The 20,192-nt window shown below is 29.8% G+C and overlaps 1 protein-coding gene across 1 annotated transcript in view; it reads right to left on the reverse strand.

The window, feature by feature from the left end:
• Window positions 1-14,918: 14,918 nt before the first annotated feature.
• Window positions 14,919-20,192, reverse strand: part of LOC129228495 (dopamine D2-like receptor) — a 118,934-nt gene continuing 113,660 nt past the window's right edge. Inside the window, exon 6 of the mRNA XM_054863176.1 lies at window positions 14,919-15,160. Coding sequence (XP_054719151.1) covers window positions 14,919-15,160 — 242 coding nt within the window. The remainder of the gene's footprint in view (window positions 15,161-20,192) is intronic.

Raw genomic sequence — 20,192 nt, forward strand, 5'->3', positions numbered from 1 at the left:
CGCTAGTATAATATATAGATTTAATAACTTAGCTACGCGCAGATTTTCAATTGAGTTTATTGAAGTGCGTTTAATAACCTAAAACAAGTATTGAATATTTACATATTATTAACAAAGTAAAGTACATTTTTTAGTGTCTAGTTCATGAAGCTATCCCGATATCAAAGTTGTAATAAAATGGGGAAAAAAATGCAGCATATGCTTCAGTGTCATTCCTTTGAAGCATAAAAGTTTGTTAAATGAAAGTCAAAATAATGCATGCATAATAAATGCCACAATAGTTTCTAACTCAATTCATCCTTATAAAGAATTCTACTTTCTTAAAATTCATGACACGTGTCTGGGTTTCGTCCCTAAAGACTATCGACAAAAGGGTAATTTAGAGATCTCCAATAAGAAAGATGTCATAGAATAAAATATTCGATATTTTTCATTGAAATAAATGCGATAGGGTTGAAAAGAAATTTATGTTTCCATAAAAGTATATTGATTTTCTTAGGCAAATAGAAAGTTCTTCTTTTAGAATATTTTATATTTTTACAAAAAATTTACATTTAGATTGTGTTTAAAAAGGACTTTTATACGCATTTTAAAAGTCGTTAAAATTGTTTATTTACCTTTGAAAAAGTAAAATTACTATTACTTAAGGATACAATGTAATAAATTGTTAATTCATAGAAACAAAATCTAAAATTTTAGATACAAGAATTTAGGCATTACCTCAATCATGAAAACGTTATACAAGCCTGAAAGAAAGATTTTTTCCGGTATAGTTTTGTTTACCAGGTAACTTTTTGTTTTTGATGTAAATCATTATTCTGTGAATCACATAATTATAATAATAGTAATAATAAAAAAATAATAATGATAATAATAATAATAGTAATAATAATAAAGTGACAATAATGATTAAAACAATGATAATAATAATATCAATTATTATTTTTATAATAAATAATAATAATAGTAATAATAAAAACTAATAATAACAATACTAATAGTAATAATAAAAAATAATAATATCAATACTAATAGTAATAATAAAAAATAATAATAACAATACTAATAGTAATAATAAAAAATAATAATATCAATACTAACAGTAATAATAAAAACTAATAATAACAATACTAATAATAACAATTTTTTTTATTAATAATATGAATGATAATAAAATGAACTTAAAAAGAGAGAAATAATGATTTTTATATAAACGCTTATAAGTATTGGGTGAATATTGCTTTATTTCAGGTTTTTTTGCTCATTTATTGGCCGAACATTTGTTGCCTATATACATTTTTCTTGTTTTCTGAAAGTAAAATTTTCATTTAAAATACATCGTATGTTAAGTTTTGCTACCTTTTAGTCAAAGATGATAAATTGTTAGAAGTGAAAAATGTTCTATAAAAACATTCAACGAGAAAATGGTTTTACATATGCATTTTCTTCCAGAAATTATCGATGGTGTACTACGCGGAAAATGAGAATTATTTTCAGAATTTAATATGGGATGTTTTATTTTTTATATAAGCACAAGAGTTATATTGCAGAAATAAAACGCAATGGATAGAAATCAGGCAGTTTTTACGTTACTCATTAATTTGTTCTAGAAAGACTTTTTTGTGATAATGAATTCATGTTTGAAGATTTATCGTTTTACAATTCTAGGGCATTTCAGAAATTTTCATTTACAGCCTACTTTTTGTATTAAATGAACAGGGAGCATATGTGGTCTAAACACGGAATCATTTACATCAAACTTAAGTAAATGTTCTCTGTCTTGTAAGTTTCTAATTATTTTATTTGTTTATTTATTTATTCGTTTATTTATTTATATTTTTTGAAAGAGTAAAGTTTTATGTATATTGTACTTTTGTGTGTATTTTGCATGAAGTTGGCATATGGATGATTTTTATATGACATGCTTCTTTTTAAATGACTTTAGAAGACATTTGGAGGATATAATAAGACGGATGAGACTTATCAACTACACATAAGTAAATTTTCAGTAGAATTTCTTCAGCTGCAAAATGAATAGTGCATTCTCTTATCATCAACCTACATCAATCACATGGGAGTAGACATCAATTTCCAACCACCCCTAGTCTCTAGGGTAAAAACATGATGTTATTATCTAATAAACAGTCATAAAGTCAGTATTTTGGCACAATTTTGCTTTTATTAAGTCTACTCTTGGACACGGTACTCAAAGTCATCTCTGAATTCTGCAATAATCAAAATAATAATAATAGTAATAATAATAATAGGTGAATTCCAGGAAAAAGGAGACATGACACTTGAATTTTAAAAATTAATCTTCTGTCAGTTGCCATACACCGTTCTCTTCAGAAATAAATGATTTTTTTGAATCTTAACCTTTTTTTTTCCAAATTGTTTAGACTTTCAGAAAATCAAGTGTAAAATCAAGTTTTCTCTTTGTGTTTTTACAGAGCAAAAAATATCTTTTTTGTTACATACTGTAACTTCAATAAACTTATTATCAGCATATACTATTTAGGTTAACTTTTATCTTTTGAATGTCTAAAAATGTTAAAGATTTTGGTAAGTAATTTAAAATTCTTTTTTTTTTCAAGCATGAAATAGGTCCATTACTAAGGTGACAATTTGATGTCCTTCAGTTACCAAAATACTACATCTAAGTTAATTCACCAAGAACCTATTGTGTATAGAAATTAATGTTTATTATGCAAAGCAAAATTATGTCTCTTGTCAAGAAGGCATAGTTAGAATTTTAATACAGATTTAATTTATGGTTTTAATGGTAACGGAAGGACAAAAATATATGGTAACTGAAGGGCATTTAACCATAAGCTAGTACAGGGTAAAATTTTAGAATGCTAGTACAAAACAAACTATTATTTAAAGTGAGTAGTCATATATAAAACATATTTAAGAAATATTTGTACAAAAACTATGTTTGCCTTTATTTAAAAAAATAACTTTTATTTATTTTTTTAAAAACCGTTTCGTCATTTTATTCCTTCTATTGTATGTGATGAAAATTATGAAAACTACACTTAAAAGCTCCTAAGCATGTGAAAATCATTTTTGTATGATATGTTTGTGATATGACAAGCCAATTCAAGCAGAAACATTTGCTTAAAACTTGAAATTTATATTGGAACAATGCAATATTGAATCGGCTTTCAGATTTGTTGCCACAAGTCATGGGAAAGGACTGTTGAGAGCATTGATTTAACCTTTAAACGTACTGCGAAGTGATCAGTAAATTCATAGATCAACTTTCAAAAAGATGGAGAAAAAATGATCCAAAAGTATCCATTATCATCCTGACACAAAATATGCGCTATTTGAATCCTGTAACAAGTTATACTGTTGAATATAGTAATTACATCAACTAATTGAAGGAGATTTCAATTCAAAGTCAGCAGACTGACTTTGAAAGTCAATAAATAATGTTGAAAATGAAGATACAGCTGAATCAAAAACACCAAATCATAAGAATATGCCAAAGGATTTATGAACGTTTGGACAAGTTTTGCTAGTTGGGTGGAAGAGAAAGAAATTAGCAAAGAGCAATGTTGCACAAGTACTTCATATAGAAGAGTATTAAATAGAAATATCTTGTTTGAGAATGCGTAATAATGTGGGAGTGATCTTCGTGTTTGCTAAAAAAGATAAATGTTCTAAGGATTGTGTTAAAATTATTGAGTATTTAAGGAATTCAGAATGAAAAAGTTGGCTCCGGCCTTAGATATCATTGTTTCAGACTGCTGTATTAACTGAATAAATGTTTGTAAGTTGTGTTTATCAAGTTTAGTTGTTTTGTACTTCTTGTCTTTTCGTTACTGGCCTTTCGTTACCCTTAACAAATACATAATGTTTATGCTTAAAATAATTATTTTTCAAAACTAGAGGTCAAATTGTACAGATTGAACACTCCCGTATGTGCTCTAATTTTTATAGAATTTTCCCTTTTATAATTTAGCTGAACGTTTGGGGAGAACATAATATTGTGAAAATCGTGTCGCAGAAATGTCCTTCGGCTACCATTTTTTAAGTTTGATTTATAAAAAAAATTACTATCAAAAAAAATTTGGCTTTGGCTTTTTTAGCAACTTAGTATGATTAGTATAAAAGTCTATGCATCGGTGAAAAAATGATATGCTCCCAGACAGAAATGCATCGACTTTTTTTTTTGTAAAACTGTCCTTCTGTTACCGCTGGAATTCACCAATAATAATAATAATAAATAGTATAATAATAATAATAAATAATGCAATAGTAATAATAATAATAATAATAATAACAATAACAATAACAATAATAACAATAATAATAATAATAATAATAATAATAATAATAATAATAATAATAATAATATAATATTAATAATAACATCAATAATAATAAGTAAATAAATAAGTGGAGGGATATGATGTTAAGCCTTTGAAATTATGTTTTCTTTACCTCCAACTAACCGAACTCAAGGAACGAGTATTCATAAAAACTGTGACCTAAACGGGATGTAAACAAATTACACGATAAAACTCTTATTTTCTTTCGCGTCACATTTTTTTTTTTTTAATATGACACCTAAGAAACAACTAACCCTAGCTAACTCCAACTGAACGAAGTTGGTTACTTCATCTGACCCTACTAAAGGAAGAAGAAAGCGAATGTATACATAAAAATTTTGACCAAATGAAAAAAAAAAATGATAAAAGAAATAAAAAATAGTAAGCCGATTTCCAATGCTAATCGAGGGCAAAACAAAGACACCAACAAAAAACTTATTTCTTCTGCTTTGTAAATTTTCTTGTTTAAAATCTTAAAAGAGGTCAGGGTCCTTTAAGTACGAGAGCACCAATGATTAAGTTTTTTAAAACTTGATAACTCAACTCAGACACTTTTAAAGTTGTTTTTTTTCTTTTCTAAGTCTTTATTTTTTCGTGTGTGTTAATAAATTACTTCAATTAAAAAAGCATATTTTATTATTCCAGAAAAAACATTAACACAATGATACATTTTTAAACAATGAATATTAATGATATTTCTTTCAAGAATGTAATAAACAATAACTTAATGTCATTATATACAAATGCTATAACACACATACTTGAAAAAGTATTTTCCATAATCATGGAAAAAAGAGACATTGAGAAACAGACATTATTTTATTTTTAGCCATATAGGTTCTTTCAGTTACGTATGAAGCCACTGAAAATACTTTACACGTACAGAAATTATTCCATCACACAGAAGTTTTCTGAAATGTAATAAAAAACTTGAGCAAGTACTTAGAAGTTCATACCTCATACAAGTTTCATAAATGCAGCAACAGCATTATTTTTTGTATTTTATTAGTTTTACTACTGTTTTGTTGGAACATTAGCTTGTGTTGTCTGCGATTCTTAGTTTCACATTTGAGCAAAATTAGCTTGAAATGTACTGTCTGACCACGGATTGTATGGAAAAGCAAACATCCGGTTTACAGGCGGAAATGGAAGCGTCTATTTGTTTTTAGGGATATCAGCGTTGCCAGATGTATGTAACCGTCTAAAGTGTGCGGAGTCAAATTCAAATAAGCAGTACACGAGCATCAAATTTTAACTTTTCTTTCTCATTCAGACGGACTCGTCTTTAATATATGTTTGAATATTCCATACAGTCCGTGGTCAAACAATATTTATGAGAATGAAAATATGACTGAACTTGCTTACGGTACTTGTTTTTTTCATGATTGAAAGAAATCAACTGACACACATTTCTCTGAAGATATGTCACTGAGAAAAGCTAGAAAAGAGATGACAGCACCTGTTCAGAGCATTTTTAGTGTAATGACAATACCAACTATCTATTGTTAACAAAGAAAAAACGGTATGGAGCCTTATATGATTTTCAATAGTCTCTAGGATAATTTTTAATAGTCTCTAATCATTTCGTCCTGTTACAGAAATTTCCTCAGATGATTTGACATGGAAGTGTAATAAAATGTTTAGTTGTTGCAAAACTAAAAGATTTTGTTTTATAAATATGATTGTAAAAAAAAAGTAGTAATAACAGTTCAATCTGCGTACCAACGCATCAGGAATATTGCAACGAATTTGTGACAAGCCAGAGGAAGCTTCGCTGGAAATTTTGGTCTTCAATCGGTGACTTTGGTATGTGAATTTTGATATTCAGTGGCTGATGTCGACATTTACTAGATTTTGGACTTTCACCGAACACTTATACAGTGAAACCTGTGTAAGTTGACAACCTGCGGTGCATAACTTTAGTTCTCAACTTAAACAAGTGGTCAAATTGTGAAGTTTTTTTTTTGTTTGATCCTGGTGATTTGTTAAAGGCGAAATTGAAACACAAAAAAAAGTGCGCTGTTATAGCTTTGTTTTTTTTTTCTAAAATGTACTAATTTAAATAGCACTTTTAAATAGATCGCTTTAAAATTATTTATGGTTAATAACAATCATAAATTGTGTACTAGTATGACATTATAAAACCTTATGGGAAGAATTACGTATCTTATAATTTACATAAAAATTGTTAGCCTTTAATTTAAAGAAATAACTAGTTTCAATCATTTGTTCAACAATTTGAAATAATAAAATAATGTTTTTATATGCTAATGCTCCATAGCAACAAATGTTCACAATTCATATCAAAATTAAAATTCCATACTTTATAAATCAATTTTAATTAAAAAATCAGTTGTTAACCCTTTTTTGCTTATCGACGATATTTGACAATTATGTCATTAACTGTATGCTTATATGTAAGAATTAATAATACGCATTTGCTTGCTTTAAGCGATTATTAATTCAAACATTGTGATGTATAAATACTATAAGAATGCTTATACATACTATGTACTCAAAAGCATCTCGAAAGTTCCCAAAAATAACAACTTCTTAAAACAATTTCTAGATAATAAAATGCCAATAATTCTACATTTTTTTTTCAGATATATGTTTCAGCTTCAAGTCAAAAATGAATTATGCATACTTTTAAGGCAGTAACGATAAATTGAAAAAAACAATAAAAAATCGTTTTGGTCATTCCAGATCTTAAAAATCTGTGAATGAGCTGTTAATATCAGAAATTAGTGTGCTTAATACGCACAAAAATGCTACGGATTTCTCAAAAATGTTAGCCACCTTCACGAATATTTAAAAATATCTTTTAAAAAGACCAATTTCCATCTGCTAGTGTTTGGAACACAACAGGCTCCACACGTTCAGAAAGTATGTCGTCATACAACATAATCATTCTCCAATTAGAAAGCAAAAATTCTGAAAATTTACGTTTTCACTGCTCATAAAGGAAAAGTAATAATTTACAACTTTTACAGCCTAACATATTAGGCACCTTATGAAACTTAATCTACTTAAATGTCATAAACGTTTAAAACGAAATTGAGTATCTAATGAGCTCTGTTTAAATGGTTCTCGGATAGGCAATAGAAAGTATCTAGACAGTTGCCAAATATGACGTATTCTTAAAACAATTTCTAGATAATAAAATGACAATAATTCTACATTTTTTTTCATATATATGTTTCAGCTACAAGTCAAAAATGAATTATGCATACTTTTAAGGGAGTAACAACAAATTAAAAAAACAATAAAACAATAAACAAATCTGAGAATGAGCTGTTAATCCTTATATATTATTTCTGTAGCTTGTTTTTGGTTTCTACGCGAGATTTTCCTCAATTCTTGATCGATATCTTTGATTTACACCTTATTTTAAAGCTTATCGTGCAGGCTACTGACGAAAAATAGACCCACGGTCTAAAAATTGTTTTTTCGGGCAAAAAACCTGTTTTAAAGAACCAGAATGAGGTTTTCGGTTAAATTTATAACTTTAACTTGCACTAGTACCGACAGAGCTGAATGGCTTGATCGGCAGAGCGTTCGACTGGTAACCAAGAGAATACGTGTTCGAGCCCACGTCCGGAGAATCTGCATCAAAAAATTAGAAAAATATCGCGAATTACATGAACAATGAATAACAAAAATGAGGGAATACATGAGGTAGAAACGCTCCTAGCTGTTATGAAAACTTGATGCACCACGGAGCTAAATTGATACTCAATTATAAGGTTTTTTTTTTTTTTAAGCTTTGGCTCCGGGAAGAAAATTAAAGCATAATGTAAGCGAAAATATAAGTATCAGGTTTAAGATTTCAGACTGCACATTGGAAATGTTTTTTGTTCAGTAAAATATAATAAATCGTATGTTGAAATATAGATTCTTCTAATGAGTTTTTGACTCTTTGTACAAATTAAAAAAATACTACCTCAATTTAAAGGGTAATATATATTTTTTTATTCTTTTTGAAAAAAAAAAAAAAAAAAAAAAACAAATAGCGTATCACATTTTTACTACATTTGAAAAGCTACGCTTAAAGAAGAACTTAGTTCAAATTATTTTATATTTTAACCGTGCTGTTAAATGATGAACACATGCTGCCATCTAAGTCATAACGGTTCAAACAGCCTGCGATAACAAATTGTAAAAATGTTTAAAAATAAAAACACTTCTCGGCAATAAAAAAAATTTAAAATTACCTGTGGTTTTTTTTTCGGTAGAGCGTTCGGCTATAAACTGTCTGAACTTCGGGCCAGTTCGGGCTGTCAGACATAATAGCAAATTTACAATAATATTACGCATTACATGTACTCATAACATACAACAGATAAGACACGTAATAAAATAAATGCAGTGGGAATGCTATTTGGTGTTTCGACTCCTTTATGCAGGCTACAGTTATCATTCAGATAAGTTGACTGCTAATCGAAGGGTGTTCTTCCCTTTTTTCTTAAAGCTTTGACTCCGTCCAGATCACTGAGCATAATGTAAGCATAAAAAAAGTATTAGATATACGTGAAGGGAATCCTTTTTGTGCAGAAAAACATTTTCATTGTATGCTGAAATGTAGATTTTTCTAATAGCAGTGTTCGAACTTTTGTACAAATGAAAAAATACTACGCCAAATTAAAACTACCAGTTTCAACGAGTAACTCTTTAGTTATTTATTCGAATACGATATAAAATATTAAAATTATTATCAACTTCATTAGTATGAAATCATTTTCTACTTCTCTGCTTTCGGCTGAAAAAAAAAAAAAACATTTTTTCTACGTTCGAAAAATTACACTTAAAAAACGGACTCAGTTCAACTGGTTTTGGTTTTGAATTTTAAGTGTTCAATTAAAAGAAAAACAAGTGCGGGCTTTTAAGCCGTACATGTTAAAGAAGAATGCTATGGGAAATTGTTGAATGTTCAAAAATAAAAACACTTATTTTTTCAACCGAATTTTTCACTTCTCCAGAATGTTTGTTTCAATCGCTACGTGAGATCTTCCTCATTCTTTAATCAAATTCCATGTTTTACGAATAATTTTAAATTGTATCATGCTGGCTAGTGACAAAACATAGACGCATGATCTTATTATATTTTTTTCGGCGAAAAACTTTTTTACTGTGTTTTATTACGCATTCCTTCAATGAATAGCATTCGAAAAGGAAGGCACAGTTGCTAGGTTTGTTGGAGCGTCGTACTGTTAATCAGAATGTCGCCAGTTCGAATCCGTGCCACTAATTTTCTCTTTAATGGTTTTTTTTTCTGTCAGATGCTCACATGGGCAGGACTGTTTTTGCCACAACCTGTTTTTTCACATGCAAAAATACTGATTTTTCACGTGTCACTCAGCCACTTTTAATGATATTTATATTTGCATTGAAAATACGTGCAACCAAAAGGGGAGCGATGATCAAATTATCACAACGTTTTATTTAACGAGGTTTTGTTACTGATGTCTTCAAATTACATGCCTTCTCTTGTGCGCTTACTTTTTTCCGTTTAATTTTTTCGGTTTTTCTTCATAATATTCTTTCTTTGAAATTTTTAAAGAGCGAAATGCCTTATGAAACGATTCGAAGTAGAGTGCGGAGTTCCGCACGTGTCGACTAGTATCAGAAAATAGTTTGCTTAATATGCACAAAAATGCTACGGATTTCTCAAAAATGTTATCGACACTCACGAATATTCAAAAATGTTTTTCAAAAAGACCAATTTCCATATGGCTCCACACGTTCAAAAAGTATAGCGTCATACAACATAATCATACTCCAATTCGATATCAAAATGCTGAAAATTTAGGTTTTCACTGCGGATGAGGGAAAAGTAAAAATTTACAGCTTTTACAGCCTGACACATTAGGCAACTCAAGAACATTAATCCAATTAAATATCATAAAAATTTAAAACGAAATTGACAATCTAATGAGTTGGGTTTAAATGGTTTTCAGATAGGCACCAAATTTGAAGTTTTTTTTTTTTTTTTGAAAGAATAACACATGCTTAGCATCTTTTAATTTTGCGACGTTGTGATTGATGATAAAAATATATTATTTGTAGATTCCATTATTGAGTTTAGATGTAAAAAATCAAAATCTTATTTTTCTCGTAAGTTTACAATATTATGATGCAGAAAATCTCTTTTTCGATGGCAGACATTTTACGTCACCAACTTTGAATTCTATTGATATGTTCTGAGCTGAGCTGCGGACTACAAAGATTGAATTCTACTTCCATATGTATAAAATGTTGAACAAACTCTTAAAATTATTATTAAAAGCTCCTTTGCGATGCATTTAAGACATTTATGAGACACAAGGGGTGCAAATGGACTTTTTGAAGTTTTGAGTAAAACGGGTTTAAAGTTCAGATCCTTGTGAGGTTTTCAATGGTTTTTTTCTAAATAATGTTGTATAACAGCCCGTACCAGGGCCGCTATTTCTCTCTATTGTCACAAAATAGAAGAGAGGTTGTTCTCCTGCTACTTGTACTGGTTATCCGCAAATTGTTAATTTTGGCGTTTACACCCCTTTTGCTTTCACTGTGTAGTATAATAATTATAAAATGATACAATATAGCACCTATCTTTTTCTGATAACTGACGCAGCATAAAATTCCAATTCAATGTTAGACTGATGTAAAAAAAAAAAAAAAAAAATGCTAAAAGAAGCACCTTGAGGCAAAAGGCGTAAGTGTCAAAATAAAATTTTTTAGAACCCAGTAAAAATGGTTACATAAAATTAGCTGATTTCTTACAAGATACAGCATAGTCCACATCATTATGGTTGACATGCGGAAAGCTACATAAATCAATTAGTTTAAATTCATTTTGCTTCAAAAATTATAGTAAAACTATCATGTTTGACATTTAAAAACTTTTGACAATGCTTGATTATAGTAATCCTGAATTGCTTTGTACTCAATCAGTGTTTTAGTAGATTCGTTCTAGGCTTACGGCCGATAATCGTGAGGTGTGCTATAGTGAAAGCCCTAGCAAGCTGTTATACAGCATGATTAAAAATTCTTTAATTAAAAACCTACTTAGGTTTTCATTCAACTTTGCACTTATATTCCTTTGCTTATCATTACCTCAAATGCGATCAGATGCCTTCACAAACATGAAACTCGTAGTAACCTTAAGGCAGTGTTTGGAATTAGCGCGCTAACAACACTGTAAAAACGATTTAGAAACATTCCTGGAAAACGATGAGCAGCTGATGTGACCGATTTCTCCCAGTAACATATCTTACAAAAACTACTAACGTTTTCCGCTAAAATTCAATATACTTCCTGAAGCTATCCTGGAAGTTTTCTGAAATATTCAGAAACCTTCCCGTTTAAAGCCAATCGTGCCTCTGGAATTTTTAAATAAACATAAGTAGGTATAATGTAAAAGCTTGGCAACTTCTTGCGCTTCTAGTGAAAGCTCAAAAACAGTATTGCAAAACATGGCCGAAACTAAGACAGAATTGCAAGTAAATATCAAGAATTTTACTCGACTGCAATTCTTGCAAAGCTACGTAGTCCAAAGACTGATTTGCGCTCTTTGGGCGCCTTATCCGTGTGAATGGGTCGCAATCGTTTTAAAGCCGATACACTTTATAAATACGCTCAGTTCATCTTTAAACTAGGAGCTAAAAACATTTTTTACAACAGTGAAAAGTTTGCATTCGTGTGACTTGCAGCAATTTAGGAAACTTTTTGACAATGATACTTGATTTTTCCAGGAAGTGGATAAAAACCATTGAAATCCCTAAACGTTACGCAGAAATACTCAGCAACGTTTCGGAATTTGTTTACGGTGAAGTAGCGAAACTACTGTAGTAGCTACATCTTTTATTATTTTGCAGTGTAGTGCACGACTTTAAAAAAAAAGGGAGAGTAGCATGATACAAAAAAAAAAAAGAAAGTCTAGTTTGTAGCGCTTTCTGGAAACTACTTTTAAATTAAGTTTAAAAAAAAAAGTTTGATTCGTTGTGTAAGAAAGGGAATGGTGTGCAGGTACAACGCCTTAGCTTAAGGTTGAAATAAATTTTTATTAAATCCTACAAAATATAACTTCCTATAAAATTGATTCCAATTTGGAAAATTTTTTTTTTCTCTCTTTAAAAGATGTTTTCCTGATCTAATTAATTTTATGTATATGCATGGCAATGTGAAATTTAAACCAAATTATGACTGCTTCTATTACATTTTTCAATTAGCCGAATTGTAAAAATCTGAATCTTTCAACTTTTTAAACCTTTCTTATAGCAAATATTCTTAAAAATGGTTTAAAAAAGAGAAGAAAGAAAGAAAATCTTCAAACAGTGTGTGTGTGTATATTTTCTATTTATTTAAAAAAAGCGACTACATTTCAAAATAAATTTTTCGTCACTACAGTAAAAAACGTAGTTGTAGTTAACTACACTTGTAATAAAGTAGCTGTAGTTGTGGTTTGCTACAAAAAAAAAATGTATTTTTCCAACCACTACCTTAAGGTTTCGTTCGACAGAGAATAGATAAAAACACATTGTATTAAAATTTAATCTGTACAATGATTTACATTATATTTAACACCTGCTTAATGTCTGCTATCAAGACTATAGTGCCTAGAAAGAATAGTGTGTCGATCGGCGCTTTTTCCCCTTCGATTCTTGAAGACAAAATTTATGAAAACCGCTAGAGGGCAGTGCGGTCGAGGTGTACGTTCAATTTCGCGGTGTTTACATTAGTAGACGCGGGATTTTGTAACAATTTAGTTCCGCGTTTCTCTTTTTTACCTTTATTTCGTGAATATTTCATTAAACAGCGTTTAAGGCTTTTAATGGAGGCATCAAAGTTTAATATTAGAAGAAGAAAAGCTTCATCTTGTTTCGTACCAGGGTGCAAAAGTGGATATAAAACATGCAAAGAAAAAGTTTCGCTTTTAAAGCTACAGCAGATGAAGAAAAACTAAAGAAGTGGAACTCGTTAATTCCCAGGTTAGATAAAGTTTTTAATAAATATTGCTCAATTTGTGCTCTGCATTTCGAAAAAATTTTATTGAAACGCATTATAAGCATATTATAAATGGTGAGGAAGTTTTGATTCCTCGAGGAAGACCTTTTTTGAAAGATGAGGCAATTCCGACAATTTTCCCAAATCTGCCAACATACTTTACTAAAAAAATACCAAAGCAAAGGTCCATCAGGAATTATGCAGTTAAGAAAAATGTTCCCTGTTTGAAAAAAATAAAACTTGATCTTTCCGCAGATGAAACTGAAATAACCACGTATAAATCTATTATAGATGAAATTGTTCATATTAATTTGCCTAACGAATATTGGGTTTGTATGAAATTTAAAAAATCTCCAAATATTGTAGTTTTTGTATATAATGAAAATTATGTGGAAAATAATATTGACGATAAAAAGATCATTATTGAAGTAGAAGAAAATTTACAAATCAATGCTACTATTTTAGTACAACGCTACGCCTGGTAACTGTAAGCGACCGACCATAAGACTTTCGGACAAACGGAATCAACGAGCACGTAAGTTATATTTAAAATAAAAGTTTTTTTTTCTTGAATTTCAGCTTTTTAAAATCCTGTATAAAGTTAATAATTATTATTGTTATTGTCCCTCGTTATCGAGATAAAAGGTATTTAAGTCTCCCGAAATTTTAAGAAAAGTGGCAAATTTAAACACTTGGCGAGAGATTGAAGGTACCAATTTCTCACAGACGATTTCCTCCTCTGCATGTGGCAGGACATCCATATCTACAGAGCGTGAGAAAGATGTCTGTCCCCATCGAAACTCGCTAAATTTGGAACAACGAGACTCGCTTTTCTTAAAATTCCCGTAGGCTTTAAAATCTCATATATCGACAACGGGAAAATATTTTTTGCGTCCAAAAACATGCATCACAATGTTCTTTTGATCGCTACTTCTTTAGATTTTTTAATTGTAACACTGTCTTGTTGTTTCCTGATTAAGGGTAGGGAGATTCAGAAGCTGCGCTTCCTTTTAAAAGAACATTTTAAAGATATCATAAGCAATGTTAGACAAAGGAGAGGGACGAGGAGGTTCAAAATTACTGTTAGCACAGAAAGTTTAAATTGTATATTTTTTGAAAATGGTTGGAAGAAATATTTTTACATACTTTTGTTTGTATACAGATTAGTAAAAGCAAAATGTAAAAAAAAAAAAAAAAAGAATAAAAAAAACTTTCGAAATAAATAACAAAATTTGTTTTAAGTTTGCTTTTTTTAAGGTTTTAATGTTTTTAATTTAAGATTGTTTTAAAATGTATGCTACAAGTTTGAAAGTTATTTAAAAAAAAAAAACTTTTTTTTTAAGTCTTTGGTATGAAGCCAAACCCACTATAAGATCAAAGAAAATTCTGTCTCGTAAACAGCTATAGGTTTAAGTCTACCCGAACATGTATTTTTTATTAAGCTTTTCTCAAAAATAAAAGTTTTCGAAAACGGAACCTAATCGTTAAATTTTATTTGTTTTAGCCATCTTTCATCAAAAAGAGTACTGAATTTTCTTCTATAACAAAGTACGTAATGGTCCTTTGGGCATATATGAACACAATGTTGTACATTCACCTTAATGGGCCACTGCAAGAATTACAGAAATGTTGCAACAGTTTCTTAAATGCTTTTCTGAACTCTAAGTTGAAAATCGTATAAATTACAGGATTAACACAGCTGTTGATGTAGCCTAACCAGGTGGTGAGAAGAAACACTGTCATGCCAGGACGCCACGTGTGAGATTCAAGTTTAATACAAATGGCATCTAAAATGTTGGCGGTAAAGAAAGGAACCCAACAGATCAGGAACATAGCTAAAAAGAAAAAGAAATAGTTAAGTGTTACAGTCAAATGTTCAATTTTTTACTGAAGTTTTTAAAAGTAAAATTAGCTCCCCAGTTCATAAAGTTTCTTCACGTTTAAATTATTTTTAAGAGTAGGTGTAATGGTATTTTCCCCCCTAACCCTTAAAAATTCGCGAATTGGTTTTTTCCCCACCCGTTGTTACATATTTTGCTATATCACGTCATTCCTTACATTGATAATGGGGCCCATCTGTGTAGCTAACGTTTAGCAATCCCCCAACCCTCATACAGAATTATGATAATTTATTTCGGTATTTCAACGTCGTATAAGTTTCGGAAATGTATTTAGGTCTTTTAGGACAATAGCAAAGCAACCTAGTCCGCTTCCCGACAGTTACTTTCTTTCAGCGTACGCTGCAAGTGTTTATTTTAATTATTTTTTTATGTATTAAATGTTATGTATTCTATTGGCTGAAGCAAACCCTTAAAGAAATCATTCAAAATTCTTTTTCATCTCATAGATCGTCAGGGCGTAGAAAAGACCAAAACGTGAGCACTAACGTAATAATATAAAGAGACGCGACTACACTCATGTTAACATTACACTCGTATCTTGTTACCTTTTTTTATTTTTGTAAAGGCAATAGATAAACCTTGGGGAAATATCCAAAACAGCTAGAAAACTTGCTGCTTCGGACCCCGTAACGAATCCGTCGCAAAATTTACAATAAAGACTGTCCAAGACTGTTTAGGCAGAATATTTTAATAAAATACTTATACTACCCTCAAATATGTGTGAAATCAGTGAAGTTGATCCTATGAAAGCAGAACACCTTATTAAGTACCCAAATCGAGACCTAAAAGCTCAGAGACTTACGTAAATATTGTTTTATGTTATTATATATTAGTATGTAAGGAAAATTTTGTTTATCTCAGTTAATATTTTCAATGCTTCTCGGCCAATCATTATACCAAACTTGCTAATTTTAAAGTTTTTTCGATTTTTTTAAAAATAAGAATTAAAAACCTTAGTTTCAAAAGTACCGAAAAGCTGTCATGTGGTATCCTTAGATTGTGTGCAAATTTCTATTGATGTAGCTCAAAGACTTATGGGCCATTCCACGAAAACAGGTATAACTCGATGGTAAATTCTAAAACTATTTTTTCATGAAAAATTTTGTTGTTTATGAAAAGTTAAAATATTAAATTTAATGTTTTGAGCAAGATATCAAAGTTTCTTTTTTCTGGGTTGGCAACACAGTATTCTAAAGATAGAGTGCAGTTGCGAGCAAGCGTGCTGCATTTCAGAGTCAAATTGAAGCTCTGATTTGGTTTTAAAAAATCGATTTAAATTTTTAAAGTCAAGTTTATAGATAAGTCTAAACTTTATTGTTTTAGCATTATTAAATGTCAAGATCCAAGATTCTTATTAATTACTATCATTGTTGCCAACTGCTTCGCATTTTGCGGAGTTGCTCCGCAAAAATGGCGAAACTCCGCAGCTCCGCAAAGAAGTTCTTTTGCTCTTCATTTCCCGGCCAAACGCTTTCAAGCTTAAATTTGACCATTTTACTATAACAAACGTGTAAATATAGGGAATTAAAGATGCTTATATTCAAAGATTGAAATAGTGTTTAAAGCTGTTTTATTAATTTAAAAATAATTATTTCTAGACTAGTGCTTATAATGATTATTAAAGCTCTAAAATAATTTTATATAAGGGATTTTAGTTATTTTATTGATTTTTATACAAAATTTTGAAGTGTTCCGCAAAATTTTAAATTGCTCCTCAAAATCAGCACAGATGCTCCTCAAATTGGTTCTCCAAGGTTGGCAACCTTGTAACTGCACTAACACATACAAAAACCTTAATTTTTGTGCCCAGCACGTGAAGCAAAAAATGAATATTTGAAGTTAGAATAAAAATGAAAGTCATTTATTTTGTGTGTTTTTTATTTCTAAAGCTAATTATTGTAGTACTTTTATGTTATGACAGTTTTAGAACTTCAAATAAACTTTGCTTAGAGAAAGTTCTGAAAACAAAACTGTCCCGTACGTGACGTATTATACAAACTAGCGGCAGATAAACAGTTACAACTTGAAAATACTGAATAAAACATTTTACACATAGTTAGATTCTAAAATATATTATTCTGGAGTAAGAACTCATTTTTATTTTACATATATACGACAATTTTTATTCACTAATCAATCGTTCATGAGGAATTTATTTTTAATCTTGAAAGTGTTTAACTTCATTACGGATTGCGCTAAGTATTTCAATAATTACTTTTGTTTTAAGAATATATTACTCATTACACACATACATATAACGCCGTATGAAAATAATAGTAACAAAATAAAAGTATTTTTATATTTTCTATGTAAGAACTTCTGGCGGAACAAATATATTCCGTACATGAAATACACCGCCAGCTCAGTCATTCCAACCGAGGACATATTTTGTGTTTTAAATATTGAATTTTTCCTTTTCATTCTTCCTTCTTTTTTATCACTGCTTAATATTTGTTTCTGTAGAAGGCAGGCGATCATTTTATTATTTACTAGCTGCGTCGGCCACTTTGCACGGTCTACCTCGAAAATAAAAGTTATGTCAAGTGACGCGTGTTCAATAATCAAACATGAAAAAAAAAAATCTGCAAAATTTTCCCGACGGATTACGGGAAAATAACCAAAAAGGGAAAATTTTAAATACTTAGAATACAGGAAAAGCCTCCAACGCATACCAGACATAACGCTGTGTGGGGATTTTGAGGAATTGGTTTCGGTTATGCCAATGGATTTTTTGTTCAAAATCTGTTTTTCTTATTAACTTTATGAAGTCAGGTCTAAATATATAGTTATTAACAAAGTGTTTACTTATTTGACAGAAATGGAAGGATTGCTCGTCCATATCGCGAACAGTCTTTTAGCAAAGTTATACACAAAACACTTACAGCTTTGCTCCATTCACTACAAAAGCAGTGTGCTGTGACACAAGGCTTGCAAAAAAGAGTCTGTTCTGCTATGACAAATTGCTTAACAGATGCACTGTTACAGCCAAAAATTGCCCTATCATGCTTTACACTAAGAAAAAAATCCTTTCTCAAAATAATATGAGTCATTCATATATTCGTTATTCGTTAATATGAGTCATCCCGAGATGAACTTATGATGCAAACCTCGTCAGAAAAGGTTGCTTCTGAGTCAAGTTTTGTATAAATGTCGGTGAAATTACAAGAACAATTCTTCAGAATATATTGTATTTCATATTCATTAGTAGTTCATTTAATTCAATTCAATTCAATTCAATTCAATTTATTTCAATCAGGGAAATATATATACATATATATACACACACACACACATATATATACACATATATATATACATATATATATACATATATATACATATATACACACACATATATATATATTTTACAAATATGCATTTCACATATAAAATAAAAAGAAATTACAAACAGAAATATATTTCTCTCAGTCGAATTGAGAATCCCTGATTGAGTAGATGGGAGTAAAGGCTATACAAAATTAATAGCACATTAATCTGAAATACGTTTCACTAAAATACTTTTTCCTTATAAAGTGTTTAGCAAATACTTTATTTTGTGCATTGACTCAGTTTCTGACATTCAAAAAATATGCTCTTGCATAAAATTTGCAAATGTCCTGCACGTGACAACTCTGTCCCGCACGTGATGCTATACATCATATTTTTTTTCAAGTTTAATTTATCATTTCTTAGGAAATTATATGTGTTTCATTAGAGCCTTGACTTTTAAGGCCTTTAGTTTGTTTAGCAATCGCATTTTTATTAGAGAAGAAATATTAACTAAATCCTGTAACAAATAGTTAGAGGTTGACTTTAGATGTCCCGCACGTGACGCTTCCATTTTTTTTTTAAGCAACAAAAATATGTAATAAAAATATAACTACGTGTGACGTCTCTTTGTACTAATAAATTTAAAAATAAGAAAATGTGATATCTCCAGTTTTTTTTTTAAATATTAAGCTCTATAACAAATTTTTGGTGAAATAATAGAGTGAAAATGTCCCGCACGTGACGGTTGAATGGCCTTTATACGCTTCTGGGGATGTTCGTTACGCAAAGTTCGTTAATTTGATCCTTTTTGCAATGCTTTTTTTTTTTTTTTTAAAGAAATTATAAACCACATTTTCCATAGTTCCAAAAAGTAGCCAAGTGGTTTGAATAGAGCTTTTGCAGACATTGGAAAAAACGATAAAATTAACGAATTTTGTATAGTGAACGATCTCAGACGTAGCTGAAGCCATTGACCTACATCAATAATAATAATAATAAAAACAGATGCTATCATGCGGAAACCTTTCAGCACTGTTGGAAATAATGATTATAATTTATCTTTTTCAAGGAATATATTGAAAAGACGATAAAAATTTTATCAAAAGTATAATGAACGACTCCATGCGCAACTGAAGATATTAACTCACATCAACACAATTTAGAACATATACCAACTACAACATAAGGTGGCCCAATTCCGCACTATTGAAACTAAGGATTCTAATTTCCTATTTAAAAAAAAATTATATTGGGAATTCGGGGGATTAACAAATTTTGTATTAAGCAAGTACCCAGAGTGTGTTAGGATTTCAACTCAGAAAAGCAAAATTTTCCACATTTACAAACAAAAATGTTAGGCAACTTTCCCACACTATTAGAAATTTGATACCAAAATATTTTTTTTCGGTAAAGTCAATGGGTGAAACACCAAAATTATGTTAGACTGCCCGGAATTCTAATAAACACTTATTGTTTGAACTCATCCCCCTTACCATTCTTTTGTGTATATCATATTTCTTTTATTTATTTACTGTGTTTCATTTTCTTGTTTCTTTTTTAAGTAGTGGAATGCAAGATTTCCATACATTGATTTCCGGTTCACCAAATGTGAAAGCAACATTTATTTTTATATTTTTCTTTGAAATTTAGAATCTTATATTTAAATTTTCTGCTTAAGTGTAAAAAAAAAACAATG

The sequence above is a fragment of the Uloborus diversus genome, chromosome 8 (assembly GCF_026930045.1).
Source record: "Uloborus diversus isolate 005 chromosome 8, Udiv.v.3.1, whole genome shotgun sequence".
Classification (NCBI taxonomy): Eukaryota; Metazoa; Arthropoda; class Arachnida; order Araneae; family Uloboridae; genus Uloborus; species Uloborus diversus.